We start from the raw sequence: 27,534 nt of genomic DNA, 5'->3' as shown, positions 1-27,534 counted from the left end.
CCTTCTTCTGCCTACTTTTAAAATATTTTTTTCTTTTAAAGTGAAACAATTAAAGAGTGCTATTGGTATTACTATGAGAATCTTTTTAAGATTTTTACTAGCATAGGGAGAGGTTAATAGGTGTCCTTTTATTTAAAATTTAAACGTTTTGGGGCACCTGGGTGCCTCAGTCGTTAAGCGTCTGCCTTCGGCTCAGGTCGTGATCCCGGGGTCCTGGGATTGAGCCCCGCATCGGGCTCCCTGCTCCGCGGGAGGCCTGCTTCTCCCTCTCCCACTCCCCCTGCTTGTGTTCCCTCTCTCGCTGTGTCTCCGTCAAATAAATAAATAAAATCTTTAAAAAAATAAAAATTAAAATAAAATAATAAAATTTAAATGTTTTATCACTAAAGCAACTACAGAAGATACAGACTTAAAATCTGCACCCAAAGTATGTTTCAAAGTATACATTTCCATAAAAAATATAATTCAGACTGGCCTCCTCTCAGTATAAATTATTGACATGTGGTTGCAAATAAAACTGTATTTTTTGGTTGGCTCAGTTGGTTAAGCATGCAACTCTTGGTTTCAGCTCAGGATTGTGAAATCAAGCCCCACATCAGACTCCATGCTCAGCGGGGAGTCTGCTTGAGATTCTCTCTCTCCTTCTCCCTCTTCCCCTTCCCACGCTCATGCTCCCTCTCTCTCCCTCAAATAAATAAATCTTAAAAATAAATTGTATTTTCTTTCTTTTTTTTTTTTTTAATTTTTATTTATTTGACAGAGAGACAGAGAGAGAAGGAACACAAGCAGAGGGAGAGGGAGAGGGAGAAGCAGGCTTCCCGGTGAGCAGGGAGGCCGACACGGGGCTCGATCCCAGGACCCTGGGATCATGACCTGAGCCGAAGGCAGACGCTTAACGACTGAGCCACCCAGGCGCCCCTAAACTGTATTTTCTACCAAGTAACCAAAGGTTACTTACTGTAAAGTACTGTATTTCAATGGCTGCCTGTCATTTAATAAAAATAATAGTAATAATAATAAATATAGATGAGGATAGATTAATTTAACATCAAAGAGAAAAACAATGAAAGAGAAAGCAAAACAGGAAATCACAACAGTCACACACAGGAATATTAAGTTTTCCTTAAATGTTTTGTTAAAAAATGGAAAAGGGTAAAGAGAAAAAAAAGTGTTTTTAAAACTTTCATGATAGTCTCTATGCCCTCAAACATGGGCCAGATTTATTTTATTCTCTCCTAGGGAGAATATGTAGGTAGACTCAGAGATCCAACATTAGCTCTAAATAAAATATAGTACTCCTTTTCTCAATTTATCTTTCAGCTAACTACCCCAGGTCATATAGAACCATGAGTAATGGAATCACTTGGTATGGGCTCTCGTCTATACATTAGTCTTGATACTTAGTTATATGTGACCGGCTGCTTGGGATATGAGAGAAGGGAGGAGGGAAGCGTTCTAGTACAAGAATTCAGGGGAAATAATGGTACTATTATCATGTTCCCAGCTCACAGGAAAAGCTCTAGAGATCCCTTTAGCTTTGAGATCCTCTTTAAATTGAGTATTTGGATGAAGCCAGTGGGCAGAGCCTCCATTTGCTTTATACAAAGGATGAGCTCATAAAACTGAAAGAAGGTAGTGTACAGTTTTACTGGTTATTCTCCTAAATTGTTAGATCTAAAACACTTGACCATAGGGGCACCTGGGTGGCTCAGTCAGTTAAGCATCTGCCTTGGGCTTAGGTCGTGGTCCCAGGGTCCTGGGATCGAGCCCCATGTCAGGCTCTCTGCTCGGTGGGGAGCCTGCTTTTTTCCTCTCCCCGCCTTGCCTCCACTCATGCTCTCTCTCAAATAAATAAAATCTTTTAAAATTATAATTAAAAATAAATAAAATACTTGATCATAAAACTGAAAATGGCCACATTACTAGCAACTTCACCAGCAACTTAAAATCTTTCCACAATAGCACTAGGCACCCGCTGGTAAAAATTATACAGACAGTTCCTTTTCAAACACATTTTTTTTTTTTTAAAGATTTTATTTATTTATTTGACAGAGAGAGACACAGCGAGAGAGGGAACACCAGCAGGGGGAGTGGGGGAGGGAGAAGCAGGCCTCCCGCCAAGCAGGGAACCTGATGTGGGGCTTGATCCCAGGACCCTGAGATCATAACCTGAGTCGAAGGCAGATGCTTAACGACTGAGCCACCCAGGCGCCCCTCAAAGAAATATTTCTATGACTAATGAAGAAATATAATTAGGGGAATATACCTTTGAGAATACAGAGGAGTATAAAAGTGAAAGGCAAACTTTTAGATGGATTTTCTCAACTTCTTTCTATATCCCATGCTCATGGAACTACCAAGTCACCTTTTCAGAGAAGACGTGGTTATTTACATTTGTACTAGTTATTATTCATGATACATTTTTGAGGACCAACAAAACTACAGAATTTTAGGTAGTAATCAGTCAAAAATACTCATGTTTTCAAGCTATATCTGACATAATACTTAAAGATCTATAAAACATCACGATTTTCACACAGGCTTACAGATAGATGGACTTAGGTGGAAAGAACAGATCTAAAGTTAGAGATATCAATTGGTCATGTGACATAAATATGCCACCTAGGCTGTCTATCAAGGATTATCACTGACATGGGTGGTCATGGAACACAAGAGGAGCGTAACTCATCTCTGGGAACTAGGGCCACCAGCAAGGTGCATATTAAGACACTTGCTACTAGGCAAAAAGGAAAGGGAAATATAAAGAAACAATGTTCAGGTTACCACTGTTCCATCAGATGATCATGGGAAAATATCCTATGACAGGAAGTACCAACAGGAAATAAACTTAAAGGATAACACAGGATCGTGTGTGTGTGTGTGTGTGTGTGTGTGTGTGTGTGTGAAATCTTGAAAACCGTTATTAAAACTGATCTGTGTCCTGCTCTAGTAATAAGTACCATTAGAGAACTATGGTACTACAGGGTTCTTCATGAGGCTCACTGTGACTTTAAAATGACAGTATTAGGGGCGCCTGGGTGGCTCAGTCAGTTAAGCATCTGCCTTCAGCTCAGGTCATGATCCCAGGGTCCTGGGACTGAGCCCCACATCGGGCCCCCTGCTCGACAGGGAATCTGCTTCTCCCTCTGCCTGGTTGCTCCATCTGTTTATACTCACTCTCTCTTTCCTCTCTCACTCTCTCGAGTCTCTCTCCCTCTCTGTCAAATAAATAAATAAAATCTCTTTAAAAATAAATGAGAGTATTAAGCAAACAAAACCACAAATATATATATATTTTTAAAGATTTTATTTATTTATTTGACAGAGAGATACACAGTGAGAGAAGGAACACAAGCAGGGGGAGTGGGAGAGGGAGAAGCAGGCTCCCCGCGGAGCAGGGAGCCCGACGTGGGGCTCGATCCCAGGACCCTGGGACCATGACCTGAGACGAAGGCAGACGCTTAACGACTGAGCCACCCAGGCGCCCCAAAACCACAAATATTTTAAAAATAATAATAATAAATAAAAATGGAGAGTATTAAAGCACCATTGTTCATGTAGGGCAGAGCTTATGGTTCACACTAACCAGAGGTATCATTTTGATCAGAAGTTGCAACTTTAGGGGCGCCTGGGTGGCTCAGTTGGTTAGGCGTCTGCCTTTGGCTCAGGTCATGATCCCAGGGTCTTGGGATGGAGCCCCGCATCGGGATCCCTGCTCAGCAGGGAGTCTGCTTCTCTCTCTCCCTCTGCCCCACCCCCCTTTGTGCTTTCTCTCGCACTCTCTCTTAAACAAAACCTTAAAAAAAAAAAAGTTGTAACTATAACTCACTACCTGTACATACTTTCAGATCTCTCACTGAATCCTTGCCGTAAGTCATAAAAGTCATAAATATTTTATTATAAAGTAATCTAAAAGAAAGATACATTATATACAGTAAGTAAAATTACTCATGTTTTAAATAGCAGGGGCTTTTAAATGTCTCTGAAATACCCATTTTCAGATTTTTAAGAACAAGAGCTCAATGATGTTATGGATAGTTTAATTTTTATTACACATTTGAACATGAACAAAAACACATGAGAAGACTCACCCTCAAATGTAAACATTCTATGTGCATTTGGCCCTAATAATAAACCAGTTATGTTCAAAATCGGAGACCTAGGGTTTGGAAAAATAAAGAGTAGAACAACATTTAAAAATTGCTACATAGTAAATACATTCTTGGAATTTCTTTATTAAGTATCAGAATTTCCACCTGGTTTTCCATATCTACACTAATTTCTGCTATATACCACATTCAAACTCTTATCTCCACCCACAGGCAGCAACTACAGCTCTAATTTGCACCGAGTTCAGTCATCCCTCTGGACCTTAACAAGGCTCCATCATTTGGTCTGTCTTCATCACTGCTTTTATCAAACAGCAAAGGTCTATCAGGGATGGACTTGGCTGACACACTCCCATCTATTTCAGGCCACAGGATCCCATCAGGACAGAAGACTTGCCTCTCCTGTGGACCCAATTTCTAGCTGTCTATCATGACAGTAATGCTTTCATGAACTTTCTTTTAAGGTTGGTCCCGACAGCATCTTACCACAGTTCACCTGATCCAGTGTTTAGTCTTCTCTGACCATAGATTTCATATTGAGCATCTGGAAAACCAGTAAGGTGGTGTCTCATTAACCTAGAATTCTGAGGTCTAAATTTCATAGGATCAAGGACTATGTGATAACCTATCTAGACAATAAAAGGAAGAACACTGTAATATTAATATAACTGGCAATCATTGCTTCATAGGATCAAAGCTGCCCTCAGATTTGGAGGCTGAATGGAGCTCGAATGTTTTAGTTGATACTAAGTGACTCAGAAATACATAGCTTTCTTTCTTTAAAGATGGTGCCACAGAAATGCCCCTCTCAGTCTCCTGATTTGTATTCTAAATATGGTAAAATCCTCCTTCATTTCAATACTGACCTAATTTTTTTCAACTGAGCCTATTTTTGAGTTTAAGTCTGTTCTTGCCTTTGCAGAAATGGGAGTTTCTTTCAGCCAAAGAGAGTATCAAGAACTGGGGGGGAAAACCAACAATAACAGCAAAATTATTCATTTTCTATTTTCTTTTTTTAAAAAAAAAGTTCTCCCCTGAGTTTATCTGTAAAAAGCCAATGAGTAAAAATTCTTCATAAAACTGACTGAATTAAGAGATGAGAATGGAATATAAAATAGTTTTTTATAAACATAAAAGATAGTCAACCTCAAATAAAGTAGTAGTAATAGCAGATTCAACCCCATTGTGTGTGCACTTCCAGGAAAGTTTCATGCATTCCATTCTAAGCTCCTAGCCCTAGGCAAACACAGAATCATAGGTGGAAATATGCCACGGTTAGCACTAGAAGCAGCATCACAGAATAAAGCAAAAAATGGTTCAGTAAATGAATCTATAACATAAAAATGTGCTGGTGATGAATCTGTAATAAAGTAACATAAGTAAGGTTTACAGTATTTTTTTACCAGGAATTCAATTGTAAACATTTGCATTAAACTACTGCCACCCCCAATCATAACTAACCACACAAACAAAAATCATCTTTTATGACTATAAAATCATGAAGAATTTGTACTGCATGGCTCTTTGTTTTGGTGGTTTTCAGAGTAAGATATGAGCTGCATTAAGTAGCTTCGCTGATTTCTCCATCTTGAGTAACTGCCAGTTCTGGAACTTCATTCATCCTCAGAACCTCTGCATAGAGCAAATAATTATGTAGGCTTCTGGGAAGTGGCAACTGACAGATAAAACTGTCAGACCGTAGGTGTTCTGGTTTTACACTGGACCGAATTTCCAAACGACAAAGGTGGGTGAGGGACGGAACAGAGGCTGGAGAAACAAAAAAAGGAAAGATGAAAAAATTTTTTAATTTTCTTTTTTAAATTTTTCCAATTCTTTGGAGAAAGCATATGTTACTTAGATTACTTTTGAAGATTTGTTGGGTGGGGATGACCACAACAAACTTTATTTATTCCTTTTATTCTTTTTATAGCCTTCACCTGGCTCCTCTCTCTCCAGTTCCTGGCTACACATTGAAAGTCGTTTCAGGGCCATATAAAACTAAATGTTCACATTCTAAAGATGTGGCAATACCAGTTGGTACTTAAGAAATGGGTGAACTTGGGTGCCTGGTGGCTCAGTCGTTAAGCGTCTGCCTTCGTCTCAGGTCATGATCCCAGGGTCCTGGGATCGAGCCCTGCATCGGGCTCCCTGCTCCGTGGGGAGCCTGCTTCTCCCTCTGCCTCTGCCCCTGATCGTGCTCTCTCGCTGTCTCTCAAATAAATAAATAAAATTAAAAAAAAAAAAGAAGCTAATGTCCACAGAAACTGAGGGTATTAAAAACGACTATTGGTTTTATGTGTGAATCAAATCTAAAGTCTTTTATTAATCTAAGAAATCTTTTATAAATCCTCAAGAATTATAACAATGATTAACAGACCAGGATCAGAGCAGCAGCGGCAAGTACTACCATCGGGAGCCCAGCTGGTATCAGACCAACTGGTCTGACTCCAAGGCCAGGGTTCTGTAAACTAATAGCCTGTAGAACCTGCCATTCCAATTCTCTAACAACTTCAACACCTTCCAAACCACCAAAGTTAATCCATCCTGTAACATTTTAAAGATTTTATTTATTTATTTGACAGAGAGAGACACAGCGAGAGAGGGAACACAAGCAGGGGGAGTGGGAGAGGGAGAAGCAGGCTTCCCGCAGAGCAGGGAGCCCGATGCGGGGCTCAATTCCAGGACCCTGGGACCATGACCTGAGCCAAAGGCAGATGCCCAACGACTGAGCCACCCAGACGCCCCTAGCTAGAGGATTCTTAATGCCTCACCAGCTTCTCTGACTTGACAGATCACCGACTTACAAACTCCTCAGGCTGAGGACAGCTCCTCTGGCTGCCCCACAGCCTCCTGCAGTGCCAACAAGCCTTTCCAGGCCATCTGACTACACCACTGTAGCACTATCTTCAAAGCTAAAGAAACCATTTATTTGTTTATATGTATTTGTTTGTATATGTAATATGTATGTGGAAATTTAATCATTTGTGATCAAGCCCTCCTTGACCAGTTACACATTTGCTATGAGAAGTTTAAGTAACTTGCCCATGGTTGAACTGTACATCAACAAAATAGCTGATATTAGATCCAAGTGATTTGACTCCAAGTCTAGGGTTCCTTAAAGTGTGAAAAGCCCAAAGTAATTCTCTAACATCTTCTAAACCACTGAAACTATTCTAAGTTTCAGAAGATCTTCCCATTTCACAATACAAAAAAAAAAAAAAAAGGAGTATAGTTACTCTAGACATTGGTTACAATTTTAATTGTACCACTTTCATTTTTCTCCTGTAAGCACAATAGATCAATGGCATCATGAACAGTTAGAGGGAAAAACTATATTCACTTGAACTGAAGGGAGTCTTTTATCTGCAGATTATTAACACAGACAATAATATACACCTCAGTGACATCTTAGTTTAATATGCCATTGAATACTAAGGGAACTTTATAATCATATATGCAATATTTCAAAACTCACAAAATTCCTATGAAAGTTTTAGTGATGCATAGTATTTCCAGATGTGTTACCACTAGACTGAGAGAAGATCAAGCCATGCCTTAAATTTATAATACGAAATAGCCCAGAAACTGTACATATGTAAAAATATACTTTCATTAACACCAGATTTTAATTTGTTAAATACGTCTCTGTCTTCTTGGATTATGGCACCGATCATAGCCTAGAAAATGATGTCTGAAACCATGCTATACTTTTTTTTTCATTTCTTAAATTTTATTATGTCACCATACAGTATATCATTAGTTTTTGATGTAGTGATCCATGATTCACTGTTTGCGTATAACACCCAGTGCTCCATGCAATACGTGCCCTCCTTAATCCCTCCTTAATCCCCATCACCAGGCTCATCCATCCCCCATCCCCCACCCCTCTGAAACCCTCAGTTTGTTTCCCATAGTCCATAGTCTCTCACGGTTCGTCTCCCCCTCTGATTCCCAGCCCCTTCATTTTTTCTTTCCTTCTCCTAATGTCCTCCATGCTATTCCTTATGTTCCACATATAAGTGAAACCACATGATAATTGTCTTTCTCTGCTTCACTTATTTCACTTAGCATAATCCCCTCCAGTTCCATCCATGTAGATGCAAATGGTGGGTATTCATCCTTTCTGATGGCTGAGTAATATTCCATTCTATATATGGACCACATCTTCTTTATCCATTCGTCTGTTGATGGGCATCTCGGCTCCTTCCACAGTTTGGCTATTGTGGACATTGCTGCTATGAACACTGGGGTCGTGCTATACTTTTTTTTGTTACTTTTTTTATTATGTTAATCACCATACATTACATCATTAGTTTTTGATGTTGTGTTCCATGATTCATTGTTTGCATATAACACCCAGTGCTCCATGCAGAATGTGCCCTCTTTAATACCCATCACCAGGCTAACCCATCCCCCCACCCCCTCCCCTCCAGAACCCTCTGTTTTTCAGAGTCCATCGTCTCTCATGGTTCGTCTCCCCCTCCGATTTCCCCCCCTTCATTCTTCCCCTCCTGCTATCTTCTTTTTTTTTTTTCTTAACATATATTGCATTATTTGTTTCAGAGGTACAAATCACTGATTCAACAGTCTTGCACAATTCACAGTGCTCTGACCCAATCATATTCAATTTAGTATATTAAACCTAGTTTATCTATAGATCCATTAGCAGACAAACAACCTTTAACTTTTCATTCCTATACAGACTTCTTCAATTTTGTTCTTTTTGTTGTTGTGTACCGAAAGAACAATCAAAATAGAAGGCTACATGTTATACAAAGTTTTATTAAGATGAAAAATGATAAACTAAATCCCACAATTCTTAATTCATTATGCTTATTAATGCCAACTTTACTATAGCACAGAACTACATGTACATCATACATACCCATGATCTACATTTTCCACAACCAATCATCTCTAGTCTGCCCTTCTGCCAATATTGAAATGATGTATCTGCCTGCACTATATTTCTATGGTTCTTCTGCATGGCTTTCCACATCAAATGTATTCATTTGACTTCTGGGCCATCTAGGACAATTTATATTTCCATCATTAATATACTGTCTTTCTGGTTGGCTTCCATCCTTTGTTCCCAGTCTTTCTTAGTTCACTAGTACAGTCTCTCTCTCTCTCTCTGTCTCTCACTGATTACAACCAAAAACTCTAGACAACATACAAAAAGCAATTACCTAAGGGTTCTGAAAAATAAATAACAGACAGATTAGGGCAGGAAATCAAAACATGGAGAATGACCAGTAGAACAGCAATAAATAAAATGAATGGAAAGAGCACCATACAGTAAAAAGACCTGTCTGGAGTTCAGAAGCCACTATTAACAAGTTGTATGACCTTGGACAAGTCATTTAAATACTCTGACCTTGAGTTCTTCCTCTGTAACATGGGTATAATGCTTCATCTATAAAATGGACATGATGACACCTCTCTGCATTGAAAGGTTGTTGATGAGGTTCAAGTTAGAACACATTTGCAAAAGCATTTTATAAACTATAAAATAACATACAAATCCTAGACACCATCTAATCTAGTGATCTCCAAATGTTTTGACTGCACACCCAATGAGGGAAAAGACTTTCAGTAAATAACCCCAGTGTGTAGATACTTAATATATATATACTATTAAATTAACATTATCTGTACTATAAAATACATAAAATTAAAAGAATATGCTAAAATAAGATACTTTTTAAAAATATTTATTATTTTACTTTTACTAAAAATATTAATAATATTTTAACAAGAGCAAGGTGATTGACTAAGCTTTATAAATTTAATTCTTAGTGATTTGGCAATTCCAAGATATGGTTCTAGGTCCAGTTTATTTCGATACTTGGTTAAAAGGGCTGATTAGCTAAAAAAATATCTTACAAAAGGATGGGGACCAAATGGGAGGAATACACTGTAGCTTAGTTGAACTAATCAGGATACTATCCGATCCCATCTACCAATTATACAAAAGTTTTTATCAAAATTTATCCAGTAAATTTCCATTTTTTCTGTTATCAGTTTATAAGCTACTTAGAAAGTTTGGCTTCTCTTAAGCAGTCGATCCCATTTACAATTGCACCCAAATCATAAGATACCTAGGAATAAATCTAACCAAAGAAGCAAAGGATCTATACTCAGAAAACTATAGAATACTCATGAAAGAAATTGAGGAAGACACAAAGAAATGGAAAAACATTCCATGCTCATGGACTGGAAGAAAAAATATTGTGAAAATGTCTATGCTACCTAGAGCAATCTACACATTTAATGCAATCCCTATCAAAATACCATCAACTTTTTTCAAAGAAATGGAACAAATAATCCTAAAATTTGTATGGAACCAGAAAAGACCGCGAATAGCCAGAGGAATGTTGAAAAAGAAAAGCAAAGCTGGTGGCATCACAATTCCGGACTTCCAGCTCTATTACAAAGCTGTCATCATCAAGACAGTATGGTACTGGCACAGAAACAGACACACACATCAATGGAACAGAATAGAGAGCCCAGAAATGGACCCTCAAGTTTATGGTCAACTAATCTTCGACAAAGCAGGAAAGAATGTCCAATGGAAAAAAGACAGTCTCTTCAACAAATGGTGTTGGGAAAATTGGACAGCCACATGCAGAAGAATGAAACTGGACCATTTCCTTGCACCACATACAAAAATAGACTCAAAATGGATGAAAGACCTAAATGTGAGACAGGAATCCATCAAAACCCTTGAGGAGAACAGAGGCAGCAACCTCTTCCATCTCAGCCACAGCAACTTCTTCCTAGACACATCACCAAAGGCAAGGGAAGCAAGAGCAAAAATGAACTATTGGCACTTCAAGATAGAAAGCTTTTGCACAGCAAAGAAAACAGTCAACAAAACCAAAAGACAACTGACAGAATGGGAGAAGATATTTGCAAATGACATCAGATAAAGGGCTAGTATCCAAAATCTATAAAGAACTTATCAAACTCAAAACACAAAGAACAAATAATCCAATCAAGAAATAGGCAGAAGACATGAACAGACACTTCTGCAAACACATCCAAATGGCCAAAGGACACATGAAAAAGTGTACAACATCACTTGGCATCAGGGAAATACAATTCAAAACCTCAATAAGATACCACCTCACACCAGTCAGAATGGCTAAAATTAGTAAGTCAGGAAACGACAGATGTTGGCGAGGATGCGGAGAAAGTGGAACCCCCTCCTACACTGTTGTAGGGAATGCAAGCTGGTGAAGCCACTCTGGAAAAGAGTATGGAGGTTCCTCAAAAAGTTGAAAACAGAGCTACCCTACGACCCAGCAATTGCATTACTGGGTATTTACCCCAAAGATACCAATGTAGTGATCCCAAGGGGTACATGCACCCAATGTTTATAACAGCAGTGTTCTCAATAGCCAAACTATGGAAAAAGCCAAGATGTCCATCAACAGATGAATGGATAAAGAAGATGTGGTATATATATACAATGGAATATTATGCAGCCATCAAAAAAAAAACACACACCTGAAATCTTGCCATTTGCAACAATGTGCATGGAACTAGAGGGTATTATGCTAAGCGAAATAAGTCAATCAGAGAAAGACAATTATCCTATGATCTCACTGATATGAGGAATTTGAGAAACAAGACAGGATCATAGGGGAAGGGAGGAAAAAAAGAAACAAGATGAAACCAGAGAGGGAGACAAACCATAAGAGACTCTTAATCTCAGGAATGAAACTGAGGGTTGCTGGAGTGGTGGGGAGTGGGAGGGATGGGGCAGCTGGGTGATGGATGTTGGGGAGGGTATGTGCTATCATGAGCGTTGTAAATTGTGTAAGACTGATGAATCAGACCTGTACCTCTGAAACAAATAATACATTACATGTTTAAAAAAAAAAAAAATAGCAGAAAGGGAAAAATGAAGGGGGGGAATCAGAGGGGGAGACAAACCATGAGAGACTATGGACTCTGAGAAACAAACTGAGGGTTTTAGAGGGGAGGGGGGTGGGGGGATGGGTTAGCCCAGTGATGGGTATTAAGGAGGGCACGTATTGCATGGAACACTGGGTGTTATACGCAAACAATGAATCATGGAACACTACATCAAAAACTAATGATGTAATGTATGGTGACTAACATTAACATAATAAAAAAAGTTTGGCTTCTCTACATGTTTATTAAATGCATTCAAAACCCAGGGAAACGGTTTCCAAGTATTTTAAATGTGTCAATGAGAGGTTTTCTAAGTAACACACATTGTTTTTGGCAAGAAAATCGCTTAACAATAGAAGTATTTCCCAGTATCTGTTTTCAGAATCATCTCCCCAAGCAAAGCTTTCTTTCAGAAAGTGGTTTCTTTCTCACTCAGTCAAAATGTCATCTTTACCTTAAATCAACAGAATTTTTAGAAAATATACACTAGGTTTCACACTACTAATAACTATTTATCTCCAAGAAAAAGAAGATTAAGAAAAATTAGAACAGTGGTATTTTAGCAAAAAAAAAAAAAAAGTATAGTATATAATCCATCTTTAAGTTTGAGGACTCTTAAATATTGTGGTCATAGGAGAATGAGCAAACCTCTATATGTATAAACAATTATTGTGGTCACTCCTATCACAATATAAAGTACTATAAAGACTCTAATATATTTAAAAGTCATGTTTTTAGGAACTTATCCACCACGGTATTACTTTGTGCTGTTCCGGTTCAACTTCTTTGCTGTGTTAGCCTATTAATGGTGTAATAAACTCATTTCATGAATGATGTTATCTCCATTTCCTAACATCTACAGAAAAGTAAGCTGCCCCATCAGTAGTCATTCTTACACAGATTTTCCAAAAAACATTTTTCTAACCCATATGGATTCGTAAGTACAAAGCATTGGGCCATGTGTGTTCAGTTGGGGGGGCGTCGGGGGCAGGGACGAAAACACAATTTTTACAACTACATCACTAGTAGAGAAAAGACAAAATGAAAGGGAACTTAATCATTGATAAGCAATTTCATCTTCCTCTTTCCCACCTTTAGAATGCCTCTCTGGAGCCTGGAATATTTGCAAATTACCAAAATCATCAAAGAAAGAATGAATCATGGTCTCAGAATCTCCTAGAAAAATCCATTCTTCATTACCCTACCCTGTTTAGGGTATTATAACACAGTAATCTGAGACAAGAGGAAAAAATGAGACTCAATATTATAAAGCAAATTTTAACTGCCTCTAAAACTTTTCCATTAAGTTCTCAGGAACCCCCATTCTACCATAAACAAACTCACCTCCATCTAGAACACTGTAAAGAAAACTCTGTCCACCTCTGTCCTCAGAGAAGCCTGATCCTTCCAGGGAAATTAACTTCCTTGACCAATTTCTCACATAGAATTTTCTCATTTTTCCACCTCCGTCACACCTACCACAAAGTCTAGGAGGCAAATGTAGCATTCTCATGGTTCTGCACCAATTCCAGACCCATGGCTTTTTGTCTTTAAATTCCAGCATACACTACCGCCTATCCTTCCAGACTCTGCTCTCCCTTACTGCCAATATACCCAATCTTTAATATCATGGAGACCTCAGGTCCCCCAACTCCTCCTGCTGCTGATCTATCCTTTCTCATGTCCTTTCCTATTCAGACTAGATTCCAGAAGGCCCATCACTTATGTTATTTTATCATCCTCAATTCTTCTCTATCTGCTCTGACAATCCCCAGGATCAATCTAACCACTCTCCTGCACCTCAAGACAGAGAAAGTGAAGCAATGCTGGGAAAAAATGATCCCATAACCATATGAGCTAGTACCACTTACAATGTCTATCAGGTCTGTAGGGTTGCACGGGAACTCCTTCTCTGGCCCCCCCTTCATTTCCCACAACAACCATTCTCAACTATCCCATTCCCACCCCACTGTCACTTCAGTCTCCTCAGCATCATTTCCTTCCTACTTCAAAGTGAAACAGGAGGCCTTTAGGGCCCTCTCTCTCTGAAGGCCTAGTTCTCCAACTATAACTTATCTTGAACCACACCACCTTCTTCTCAAAGAAATGGGCCTATTTAAGGCTAATCCCATCACCCTCTGGCTTATTTGAAACCTTATTACATAAATAATCACTTTTATCTATCCAAATCTTTAATGTTGTTGTTTTTACAAACTGAGACCCCTTAATCTATAAAACACGTCAAGCCTCTGCCATGATCCTGCTTCATTCCCTTTAGCCACTGCACTAAAGAACTATGCTCGCTTTATTTCTTCATTCATAAATTCTGTCAGTGTCTAACACAAAGTTGACATGTAATTAAAGAATCCACTCACTAAGGAATTAGTGGATATAAACAGCGAGATTTGTAAATGTCCACCTATGGAAATACTTATGTGATAGCTTCTCCTCACTGAAGACTTCTGCCTATGGTCCATATTTGTAACTAAAATTATAGACTGAATGATTAAAAATTCTCAAATGAACAAGCTATCAGGAGTTAAAGCTTCCATTCTAATTGCCTTTCCACCTTAAGATAGATATTTTGGGTCTAGAAAATAATTTTTTGTTTTAACTGGTATATAGCTGTCCCTAGGGTCCACCTGCACACATATCCAGTGCAGTACACATCTAGGAGGAGTAAGATGGTCTTTCAAGTAATATTGGTGACCTGATACCTGGAATACTTTTAAAAATTCTGTTTTAACTGCTCTAAGGCAACATTTTCTCCTCTCTTAGCTTACCAACAGATTACTGACAACATCAGAACAGTTTTAATGACAAAATGTCCCCGCAACTATGGCTACAATCTATTAGTACCTAGTTTAGTAAGAATTTCCCCACCACACACATACATACACACACACACACACACACACACACCCACGTGGATTAGTAAGAAATGCTATGTGAAGCTACACTTCGATTAGTAAGAGGCTGTGTGAAGCTAAAATTATAAATGGGCAGATGGAATCTTGTTAAAATTTTAAGTTAACTATAAATTTCTCACTAAAAAAACCTAAAACTAAGTCTGGCTCTTAAATCTAACAATAAGGGCAGTCTGTAGTACATTTAAGGCATGATTCTGCTGGAGTGATAAAGGCCAACAATATGGCTGGAATCTTGGAGGTCAAGTTTCCTACTCTATATATAGAAGATCACATGTTTAATTTTTCAAGATGAAAGGCAATTACTGTTGGGGTTCTTAGTGATAATGCCTCAAACCAGAGGAAATACCTCTAGGGTTAAAAACCGCTGTGGACAGTGGCTTCTGAGTCTCACCAAATACTGAGCTTTATTAATTCTATGGGCATGGTCCCTGTAACTAGACACAATACACCATTTTTCCTGTAGTTTTAAAAGCACAACTCTTTACTCCACCTATTTTCCTGATCCCTACCAAATTTAGAAACCTTTTAATTTACTGAACGTTTTATCTGAAAACTGCAAGTTGGGGTTTTGCAAGTCAGTATTTAAAATAAGAAGCAGGTGGGTTTTAGTTGAACTATTCCACCACACAGCATTTGTATAAATACCCATTACCAAGTACACTACTACATTATCTGTAGCTTTTACTGACCTTTCCTTGGACATGGACTCTGGGGCAGGATTTAGTTATGGGTTAACTGGGTTACAGGCTATGTTGTACTGTGATAACATATAAATACTAAAAACCAGTATCTTAACACAACAAAGGTTTATTTCTTCCTGATGCAAAATCCTCCTCGGTCCAGGGGATTCTCCAGGGCAGGTGCCTGAAATGACAACTAAGTGTTTCAGGTTACTTCCACCTTGGGTCACCACCATCTCAAACATGTGTTCACATTTCCTCAGTAAGAGAAGTGAGAGCACAGAGAGCGCACACCCAATGACCTTTGACCACTTACATCATTCACATGATAATGGAGGCTGGAAAATTCAGCCTTCCTGTGTTCCAAGGAAGAGGAATGACAAAATCCATTGTAAAAATTATGTGAGGTAGGTTCTATTGAAGAAACCAAGGCTCAGAGATATAAGTAACTTCTCTATAGCTAGAAAGTAGTGAAGGTGTGTCTATTTAATTCCAGAGCTCAGATCTTTAACCATTTTACTTGGCCTGATGTCAATGCAAAAACTGAATCATATCACTACCATGAGTGTCAAAGTAGCAGAGGAATTAAAACTCTCCATTAGCCTGAAATAAGGTTGTGCCACACCTCCCATCTGTTTAACAAGTAACTTAATGATATAAAAGATACATCGCAAGGGGCATCTGGCTGGCTCAGTAAAGCAGGGCATTCTTGATCTCGGGGTCAGGAGTTCAAGCCCCACATTGGTGTAGAGATTACTCAAAGTAAATAAATAAATAAACAAACTTAAAAAAAAAGATATATCTTGAAAGATATATCTTCAAGAAATGAGATTCACCTTTTGCAAAAGATAAATGCTCTTGCTATAGATAACAGAAAAATGTTCTTCTAAAACTGGATACATTTGGGGCACCTGGGTGGCTCAGTCGTTAAGCGTCTGCCTTCGGCTCAGGTCATGATCCCAGGGTCCTGGGATCGAGCCCCACATCAGGCTCCCTGCTCTGCGGGAAGCCTGCTTCTCCCTCTCCCACTCCCCCTGCTTGTGTTCCCTCTCTCAATGTCTCTCTCTCTCTGTTGAAAAATAAATAAAATCTTAAAAAAAAAAAAATGGATACATTTTATTACCTTAAACTAGAAATGGCTTGAGTAGACAACCGGAATGCTAGTTAATTATTACCAAAAAGGTATACTTCAAACTTACACCATGTTATATGTCAATTATATTTCAATAAGGCTGGGGAAAAAAATATTACCAGAAAGGATTATAGCTATTGCTAAATTTAAATTCTGTTTCTGGTAGTTATTCCTCAATTTTTTAAAAGCAAATATAACACTCTCTTAAAATAAGGTGCTACATGTAGTCAGTTTGGTGTACTTACTGCAGGCAGAGCTTTATCATGAAGAGTACACAAGGAAGGAACATTGCTTCAAACCACAAGTACTGTTCAAAGTTTCAAAGGAAACTCTGGTTGTGGATACTTGCTCAGCCCACCATATTTAGCAAGGAGTCCTCATAATGTTCTTTGGGTTTCACAAATAGAACACTTAACTTATCACAAATCAACCTTTATTTTCCATTTTTGTTTCGCTTCTACTTTGAAGCTCGACTATCTCTTAAAAATATGTTCTCAACTCAACCTGCATGCAACACAAAATAGCTGTACTCTGATACTTCTAAGGTAGTATAATTTTAGATTCACTGCTAACTACTACTATTATTACTATTACTGAGTTGAGAGGTGCCTGCTTGGCTCAGTTGCAAGAGCCTGCGACTCTTGATCTTGGGGTGATGAGTCCCAGCCCCATGTGGGGTGGAGAGATTATGAAAATAAATAAATAAACTTAAATTAAAAAAAATTTTTTTAAAGAAATTGAGTTGAAAGAAACAATATTCAGAGAGAACTGCTGAAGTACATATCCTCCAGATATTACAAATCCAGCCCTGGTCAAGTCAGAGCAACAGATACCTTAATACCTGGATGACAATGTACTGATCCCTTAAGAACTACTTTTATTGAATTATAGTTTGGTATGATAGCAAGAGCCCACAATGAAGACTGGTAAAATAAAGTCCCAAGAAACCATGGCTGTCAAGATATTGTCTAGAAAACTGTCCATTATGACATCCAAGAATATCAGTACTTCTGAGCAGTAAGTTTGTTTTATGTTATGAACTCTGTAACCTATATTATGAACTCTGTAACCTAGTGTCAATGACTAGAGAGCTTAGTCAGAGCCAAACTTATAGCCTGTCCACAGACAAGTTTCAGATCACCATGCTATATGCTCTCCCTGACTCCATTTTATATCCATCCCCAACATTACTTTTCATTTTTCTTTTGCTTTCACTTTTAACTTCTGCTTTACTGTTTTGTGATAATCTACATGTACAAACTACTTTAAATCCTTTTTAGAACAAAGCAGAAGAACACTGAAATGAATAGATCAAGAGAGTTTCCTGGGGCCCTTTTAGAACCTTTGTAGAATCCAGATTCATATAATACTCTGGATAGAATTGTACATATTTGATCATCACAGGGGGGATGAACTAAGCCAAGTGCTTTCATCCCTAAGAATTTAATTACTTAGACTTTATCTTAGACAGCTGGCCAGCGATTGGCAAATTTTTTGATTAAGAAGTCTACTACTATATCGTTAAAATGATGTTTCTAAGAAGTACATCTATAAGGCACATGATTTAAAAAATTGTCATTAAAGCTGTGAACTTTAAAAATTAAAAAAAAATTAAAAATCTTAAAAAAAAAAAAAAGCTGTGAACAGTCAGTAAATTTTACCTGGTACACATCTCCTTTCTAATGCAAAACAAAACAAAACAAAAAAAAAACTTCTTGAAGACAAATCTGACTTAATGATTAAAAGATGAGCAGCAAGGGAACTAGTTGTCTTTTTAATTTATAAACTACCAGAGCAAGTTGCTATTTCTTTATGGAGGAAAAAGGTAAGGAAAGGAGAGTTTTGACCAAGTACATGGCATCTCCAAGACCTGAAAAGGGCCTAAAAAAAAATGGAGAAAATTCTTTCCTTAAGATAGATTCTAGTATACCTAATGAGCTATGGAGCTGAAATTATGTGGGGGCTCACTAATAGTTGTAGAGCTGCAAGAAGCATCTTTTCCAAAAAATTTAAAGAAATATATTGACAATGTAGTTTCTACTACCATCACAAGTTACTGGAAAAGGTGGGTAAAAGTAAGACTGTCATACATATGAGTAGTCAAGAGTTGTTTTTCTGGGTTCACTCCCATTGGTGTTAAAAACATTGGCCATGCTTCTGCTCACCAGAAATCCTGCAGCTCAAGACCCAAATAAAGATAACCTATATACAGAAATGGAGTGTCAGGGTGCCTGGGTGGCTCAGTGTCCAACTCTTGATCTCAGCTCAGGTCTTGATCTCAGAGTCATGAGTTCAAGCCCCTAGTTGGGCTCCATTCTGGGCCTGGAGCCTACTTTAAAAAAAAAAAGAAAGAAAGAAATGTAGTGTCCTAAAAACTGAAAGAAAAAAGGGAAGCTGAGTATATTGAGAGAGAGCCTTCAACTACAGAAAGGAAGAAAAGCATAATCCTACTGGAAATTCAGACAACTGAGTAGATGGGCATATCTTTTCCTCAGCCTTACTAAAATCTGACATTAAATGGCTCCCATTACCTGCAGAAGAGGAACCAATAAAAGTATACCTTGAGAGACCAATATAACTAGGAGGAAGAATGCAAGCTTTTCCTAAGTCGTGTGCAATAAGAACAGGGTTAAAAAGGCTTTCCATGATTGGAATTAAAAAGCCTTCCTAAAATTGGACAACCCAAGAGACAATGTAGATGAGTTTCTCAAACTCAGCACTACTGACATTTGAGGCCGGATAATTCTTTGTCATGGAGGGCTGCCCTGCACATTGTAGGATGTTTAGCAGCATCGCTCACCTCTACCCCCTAGATGACAAGAGCCCCCTTATCAGTTGTGACAACCAAAAAATGTTGGCAGACATTGCCAAATATCAGGGGCAAAATCATTCCTGTTGAGCACAACTGCTGTTGATGAAACAAGTAACAAAGAGCTGCCAAGAATAACTCACAACTCTAGGTCAGTAGCTCCCAAACCATTCCACTTCTCAAACCAGGATACAGAAGGAACAGCAGGACTAGTAGGAAAAATGACAAGTTCAAATTTTGGATAAGTCAAAAAAAAAAATTTTTTTTTTTGGATATGTCAAAATGTGGGATACCAAGTAGAGATGTACAAAAGGCAGTTGGATATATAGAAATGGAACCAAGAAGTTGGCCAGAAAAGCATTAGCTACATTAGTACCTCTGAGAAGGACTTTTGCAAATCTTTAGCCAAAATAAAATCCTCTTAAGAGATAATGATTATTACCCTACACAAGCTCTACCTAGTGACTAATTAAACAAGAAGCCCTTGATGGATTTAGTCTACTGCAGGTAATGTACTCAAGCACAATTTTTACCTTCATCTGGACAAACCTGCCATATGTTAAAGTCTTCAGAGTAAACTCTCACATATCTTTACTAATTGATACCTGCAATAATTTTCCCATTTGGCATATGCTCCCTCATTTGACTTTTGTTCCCAAATCCATTGTCCCATATTCTATTTTGAATAGATACTTGTTCTCTGCTGCTTCAGATACATAATTAGTAAAAGAAGATGCAATTCTCAACATTAAGAATTAAATGCAAGTGAGTTTTCCAACAGTATCATTAAATAAATTCTGTATGAAAAGACTCAGACTCCAAACATTACTTTTTTTCTTCCATAGAAAACTCTCTTAAGAGTTTGAATACACCTCAGTTCAAGAGTGTATTTTCCTGAATGTCTGTTTTTGATTGAGAAAATTTACTTAAATGTAATTTTCCAAGAAATTACAAGACACATTTCTACATATGCATAAGTTCACTTGTTAAAAACCTATTCAACGTGTTTTATGAAGAGCTACATTTCATGCAAAATAGCAGTGAAGAAATAATTTTCCTAACTTAAGACATATAATCTGTTTAACAAAATATAGTTAAAGTAAAATAAATCTGAATAAGGAAATAGGAATACTTTGCAATATATTATGTTTAGTTTAAACTAGTTTCCTTGTGTAAAATCTTCTACTGTATGCTTTTTTTTAACTAGCTTAAAAAATTTTAATAAGTGAAAGGAAGTTGAGAATTTGTTTTAAAACAGTCATTTAAAGTATCAATCAATTCACAGAATTTTCACTGAGCTCATCTTGATAGTTATACCAACACATTGGCATGCATTCAGTAAGAACAGTCATAAATAAGGGATGGTCATACTTCCTTTTAGAGATGATAAATTATTAAAGAGAGAACACAAATCCACACACACTCCTAAGAGGAAAATTAGGTTTAGCATTTTTCTGATCACAAACTAAATATTCTCTAACAACATTTTTAGGACTCACTTTTGTTTACATAATCCTTACTAGAAATAAAAGGATACCATTAAATAAAAATATCAATAAATACCTGTTTTTTGTTATATGTCCTTTAAGCTAAACTTACCAAATCAGATATGATTTTTGTTGAAGGAAATTACTATGATCCCCCGCCACCATTACCACAGCCCCATCCTTTCCCCACATAAAGAAAATGCAGATTAGTCACTATTTAATATATGTTCTCCAATGACTCTGGTCACTTAAAATTATAACATAGCTAGAGGAGGAAGAGAAGAAAAAGTAGTGAAACATGTTTAAAATTGTACTTTCTTACCAATATGTTGCTGCAGAGCCCAAGAGGAGTTTGAGGCACGAGTGGAGAGCATCTTTTCAACAGTTGGAGGAAGCCTCCTCCAATTGGTAAACTCCAAAGTGAAGATAAGGATGTCATCACTGACTGAGTCAATCCTATATTGGCAAGATGTTAACATACCATTAGACACAAAAGAGTTCATCCTGAAAACAAACACCACACAACTATTCTTACAACATCGCAGTATAGAAGGAAGGGCGAAAACTGGGACATAGAAATAATCGTGTAACTGGAGGCAAGTTCAGTGGATACGAACCATCATCTACAGGTTCCTATAAGAAAATGAATCGACTACATGTATAGTTGTCCAGTAGATGACCAGAGAATCTCTACACTTGTAGAGGACAGGAACTTTCCTTCCCATTCCTCAGCCAGCAGTGGTAAGAAAAAGAGAGACAGTACCAGCGTCATCAGTGGATTTGCCATTACCTCCTCCTACTCGAACCATCTTTCTGAACCTAGACTGGTCACCCTCACAGACTCACAATTTAACAGCCCTGAAAGGATAAAGCCCAAACACCCAAAGTTAACTCTAAACTGAATATATATGGGAGAGATGGCCTTTTTCTGTCCAACTCTCAGGCACGTACAATTGCTCCCCTCTAGGAACCTTCCCCACTATAGATGCACTTCTAAAAGATGTACCAAAATAAGTTTCGTCTTTAAGGACTGAAAGGTGTTCAAGACAAACAATTCTTCCTCTGTTTTTTCAAAATAATTTCAAATTTTTCCTACCAATCCAGCCAGAGGAGACTTCCCCCAAATTTTATAAGCACTTGAATCCTATTGAACAGAGCATTAGTCTAAGAAAAGTTCTGGTTTCTAATACCACCTCTACTACTTACAAACATGTTGCCTAAATTCTTTAAGCCCTAGATTATGGTCTCTAAAATGAGAATAATACTTAACCTGCCTATTTCAGGGGACTATTGGTGAAAATAATATGAAACAATATAGTAAACATACTTTTAAGACAAAAATGTTACATAAATATTTGCTATTACTAGAACTGGTCTGAAATTTTCAGTATTGCATTTTTGATAGGGCTTAAAACATTATACACATGAAATTTAGTCACAGCTTAAAGGGAACTCCAAATTCTAACAGGATTATCTATCTTGTACTCAACTAGATACTCCCCTACTCTATCACATTGTTTGAAGAAAAGTAAAATGATTAGGGCTTCCGGTAATTACTTCAGAAATTCTTTCCAAGGTTGCTTTTTTGAAGACATTACTGGGCAAGAACTAAAGAAGGGGAAAAAATAGAAGGAAAGGAAAGAAATTGAGTAATACTCTCAACATGTCATCTGAAAGATAACTTAATTCTTGTAATTCAGGGTCAAAGTGTCCTTGAAATGACTGATTAGAGAGTATGAAAATTATTTCCCAAATTCTTAATTCTCTAATATGCAAGCATATAGAAGAAAGAACTTAAAGTGTAGTACAAATGCTTTAGGAAAACATTCTACTTCTTGGGAAGCTCTCAGTGAAATCACAACCTATCAGGAAATTCTGAAAATAAATAAAATGATAAAATATATTCAAAAGCAAACAATCCCCTTGACTTTCTAGTACCCTGTACCAAAGGTTACTTAATTCTAACTCCTTATTTCATTTTTAATGGTTTCATTTTTCTGCTTAAGTGTGCTTTAAGTTTCAGTGTGACCAAACACAAAGTCATTTTTATGCAGTTATCTAAACACACACAAGAAATAAATCTGTTTATACAGCTTTAGTTAATATAATGGTGAGTGTATTCTACCAATGCTGATAATGCCACTAAAAATGTATTGTTACTGTACTACATTGACCATTACATTGTACAAAGCAGTTGTACAATCATAAACAAGTGACAGTTAATCAACTAAATGCAGAGATGACATTTACTTTCTATTATTCACCTATTACATTTGGGCAGGGGCAGGGGGGTAGTGTACCTAGTCTTGCATTTAAAGTTGAAAAAGTATTTCAACTCTGTAGATTATATTGTGACAGGCAATTATTCAGCCAGATACATTTTTTAAGACTGTTTAAGGCAAGCAATACTAGGAAAGACATTTATAATTTACATGACAAAGATTAAGCAACAGATTTACGTGTGATATAAATAAGATACAACCAAAATCCACTTTAACAACATACTGGAATTTTTATGGGAGAATTTTTCTTGTAACAGCTCTTTGAATGTAAATTTGATCAAAGAAAGCAAAACATTTATCATATTCAGCATAAACACTAGCTTTATCCATTCAATAAAAGATCAGTGAACAAAAATTTGACAATGTCAAGCATTTTCATTGCTAAAGTGAAATTTTCCATTGTATTTTTCTAATGACTATAAAGTGACTAAAGTTACTCCTTTGGAGTAAAATATATGCAAGTGGCATTCTCAGTTCAGATAGTTGAAAGTTTTACAATTTACTTCAAAATAATTTGTAGCTTACTGGTTCTCAACTCTTTTCTGTCCTAACACACCCAAGGAATACAGCACACAGAAATATGACAATAAATATAACACACACATTCTTTTTTTTTTCTTTTAGAGAGAGAGAGTACCACCCTGGGGCGGGGGGAAGCAGATGGCAGAGGGAGGAGGAGAGAGAGAGAATCTTAAGCAGGCTCCACGCCCAACCTGGAGCCCCCAGAGTCCGAAACGGGGCTCAGTCTCATGACCCTGAGATCATGACCTGGGCCAAAATCAAGAGTCAGGAGCTAAACTGACTTAAGTCACCTGGGTACTCCATATAACACACAAATTCTGAAACATACTATTCACATGGGGAGAGGGAGGGTCCTGTATCAGGACTGGGGAATGGAAGAGCATATTTTACAAAGCCTTCTGGGAGAATAAAGCTAAATAATTCCCTCTCCTTCCAGCAGTCTAGGTGGTTGGCTGAGGAGGAAAGGAAAGGGGGCAATGTTTAATTTTTTTCCCTTATAGGTTCTTCTTAATTTAGGAATAGGAAGGAGCAGGAAAAGTTGGCATATATCCCCCCCCAGGTTTGCAAGGGATTAAGGTAGCTGAAATTAAGTGATGTAACTACAGGATCCATGTGGACACACAGGACTAAGGCAGCAGAGGACAGTGGTTAGAAAGACAGACTTGAGCCACACTACACAGGACAGCCTTGGTTCAAACCTAAGCTCTAGCACTAACTAGCTGTGTGAGCTTGAGCAAGTATGTTAAACACTCTGGGCCTCAATTTCCTTCTCTGTAAAATACAGATAACAGTATCTACTGTATTCTATATTAAATGAGTTAATACAGTAACAAATTTAAAATAGTGCCTACTTAGTGTTGGTTAAAGAAAAAAATAAACCAGAAACCAGAAGGGAGTGTGAAGGCCAAAAGTAATGGACAAGTAATAGAGTCGAGTTAGTATCCTCAGTGGAGGAACACAAAGAGTACTGCTGAGGAGAGAGGGGGTGCCGTGAGGACAAGCACCAAGCTGCGGACACATTGTCAGGGCTGTCCACAGCTACCCCACATGCTGGCCTGGATTTACAGCAGCAGTTGGAAAGTGAATCCTAGAATGGTGAGAGGTCACTGCTGCTAGCTGTCAGGAGCCCAACACAACCATACAATTCACTAAGCTAATAGTTAAGGGTACTTAAATAACTTTGTTAATAGCTAGATAGAGCATTCCTTAGCAAGTGTTTCTATCTCAGTGGGGTGTGTGTGTGTGCGCGCACACGTACATGCACATGTACGGGGGTATAAGACAAATAAGCACATACAAATAACTTTTAAAGATCAGTGATCCTCGGGGCGCCTGGGTGGCTCAGTAGTTAAGCATCTGCCTTCAGCTCATGTCATGGTCCCAGGGTCCTGGGATCGAGCCCCGCATCGGGCTCCTTACTCAGCGGGGAGCCTGCTTCTCCCTCTCCCTCTCCCACTCCCCTGCTTGTGTTCCCTCTCTCACTGTGTCTCTCTCTGTCAAATAAATAAAATCTTTAAAAAAAAAAAAAAAGATCAGTGATCCCCAATGAATTGTCAATAATCTTTATATTTCATTCAATTATCTAAAAAACACAATGGACGGGGCGCCTGGGTGGCTCAGTTGGTTGGACGACTGCCTTCGGCTCAGGTCATGATCCTGGAGTCCCGGGATCGAGTCCCGCATCGGGCTCCCTGCTCGGCAGGGAGTCTGCTTCTCCCTCTGACCCTCCTCCCTCTCATGCTCTCTGTCTCTCATTCTCTCTCTCAAATAAATACAAAATAAAATCTTTAAAAAATAATAATAAAAAAAATAAAAAACAAAAAACACAATGGATTTCTATGAAATTTTACTGAAAAGATATAGAGAGAATTACAACAATGAGTATCTGGCAAACGACTGGATATTAGCTAGTGGGAAAAAGAGTAAATACAATTAGGTACTCAACCTGTTGTAAAGCTAGAAACAAAAAAGTAAAATGGGAATCAGAACGTGTATCTCAACTTTCTTTATACTTCTATGTTCCTCAAACAACCTACCAGAAAGCAGTTTTTCCTTACAAACCACATATCTGAAACACTTAGTATCAAAAGGGATGACAGCCCTAAGCATAAAACCTCTACTTAGTAAAAATTCCTGAATTCTATATATTTTCAGGTGTAATAAAAAGGTGGGATACTGGGATCCTGCCAAATACAGACCTGTTCATCATATGCAGATAGAGAAGCCACCAAGGGAAAGATAGGAGTCCCCAGAAGTGCAAACTAAACATACAAGTAGGGAACACTAACAGGGCCTGCACGAACCCCAAAGAGAATCTCTTTCTAACAAAAAACTCAAATAACAAGGTATCTTTAAAGCACTTTTCTGCTGAAATGCAAAATCTAGTATTTGACTAAACATTATTTTAGTGAATGCTAGTTTTTGAAGCACAAAAATGAAGCCATCTAGATGTTTCATTGAAATTTTATACAATACCCTTGTCCTCCATTTTCCTGGAGACTTTCATTCTGTTTTCTCATTTGACTTATCAGGCCAACAGAGTTCTTTCATTGCTACAATTATCTTCTCGGTTCTATCTAGACACTTAAAACTTTTGCAAAAGCTGGAGGCTGGCAGAAACAATGTCCTCTTCTTGCCCAAGAAAAATCCTGACTCAACTTTCATATATCATCAGCTACTTTAGAAATTAGTATTTATTAAGGGAGACCAAGTTCAAATAAACAAGATGCTATAGGACAAGAGTATTGACTCTAGTAGACTAAGGGACAACAGAAATCTCCAAAGCAGGGGCGCCTGGGTGGCTCATTCGGTTAAGCGTCTGCCTTCAGCTCAGGTCATGATCCCCGGGTCCCGGGATAGAGCCCCGCATCGGGCTCCCTGCTCCGCGGGAAGCCTGCTTCCCTCTCCCACTCCCCCTGCTTGTGTTCCCTCTCTCGCTGTGTCTCTCTCTGTCAAATAAATAAATAAAATCTTTAAAAAAAAAAAAAAGACATCTCCAAAGCAGCTACAACCATTTTGTCACAGGCATTTTTAAGAGCATGAGAGATGACCTAAGTAGAAAAAATAGCCCGCTCCAAAAATCCATCCTCCCCTACTCCCTTCCAGTCACCTCTTACCTTTTATTAGGACTCTTATATTCAAGCTCACTATTAGCAGCCCCCAACTCCATCACCCCAACCTAGCCATCATGTGCAAACACACACACACACACAAACACACACACAAGCCCTTCTCCCAACATGGGAATCTTAAGAAATTGGGGGAAATTGAAGGTAGTATATTCACTCAAAAAGGAAAAGTTTCACTATGGTAGGATTTCTTACCATGAGCTGCATAGTAGATTCAGTGGGTCAAATCCAGCGAGCAGGAGAGATGGCAGCCATTCCTTATATTTTGTCTGTGCTTTAATCGCATGACTTACAAATTCAGAAATATGGTTCCACGGTGCCAGTGGACAACCTTTCTTCAAAAAGTAGCGAAATACTGAAAACTTCTCATACTTCAGACAGTATGCCAAATGAAGTTCATTTAGTTGGGCTCCATATTTCAAAAGAATATTCACAATTCCAAAAAATTCACAGCTCCACCACAAGAAAGAAAGAAAGAAAGAAAGAAAGAAAGAAAGAAAGAAAGAAAGAAAGAAAGAAAGAAAGAAAGAAA

General features: G+C 38.0%; 1 protein-coding gene across 7 annotated transcripts in view; it reads right to left on the bottom strand.

Annotated features, from left to right (window-relative positions):
• Positions 1 to 4,028: 4,028 nt before the first annotated feature.
• Positions 4,029 to 27,534, bottom strand: part of ASB3 (ankyrin repeat and SOCS box containing 3) — a 112,914-nt gene continuing 89,408 nt past the window's right edge. For 4 of the 7 annotated variants that reach the window (XM_035001573.1, XM_035001571.1, XM_035001569.1 and 1 more), the window contains 3 exons: positions 27,198 to 27,455; positions 21,393 to 21,526; positions 4,029 to 5,876 (listed from right to left, as the gene is read on the bottom strand). In XM_035001573.1, coding sequence (XP_034857464.1) covers positions 5,671 to 5,876; positions 21,393 to 21,526; positions 27,198 to 27,455 — 598 coding nt within the window. In that variant the 3' untranslated portion in view covers positions 4,029 to 5,670. The remainder of the gene's footprint in view (positions 5,877 to 21,392; positions 21,527 to 27,197; positions 27,456 to 27,534) is intronic. The other 3 variants (XR_004678593.1, XR_004678591.1, XR_004678592.1) reach the window with 3 other exon arrangements.

Source organism: Mirounga leonina, unplaced genomic scaffold (assembly GCF_011800145.1).
Source record: "Mirounga leonina isolate KUSES-001 unplaced genomic scaffold, KU_Mleo_1.0 Mir_125, whole genome shotgun sequence".
Lineage (NCBI taxonomy): Eukaryota > Metazoa > Chordata > Mammalia > Carnivora > Phocidae > Mirounga > Mirounga leonina.
The sequence above is the reverse complement of the archived record's forward strand: the minus strand, read 5'-3'. Positions and strand labels throughout refer to the sequence as shown.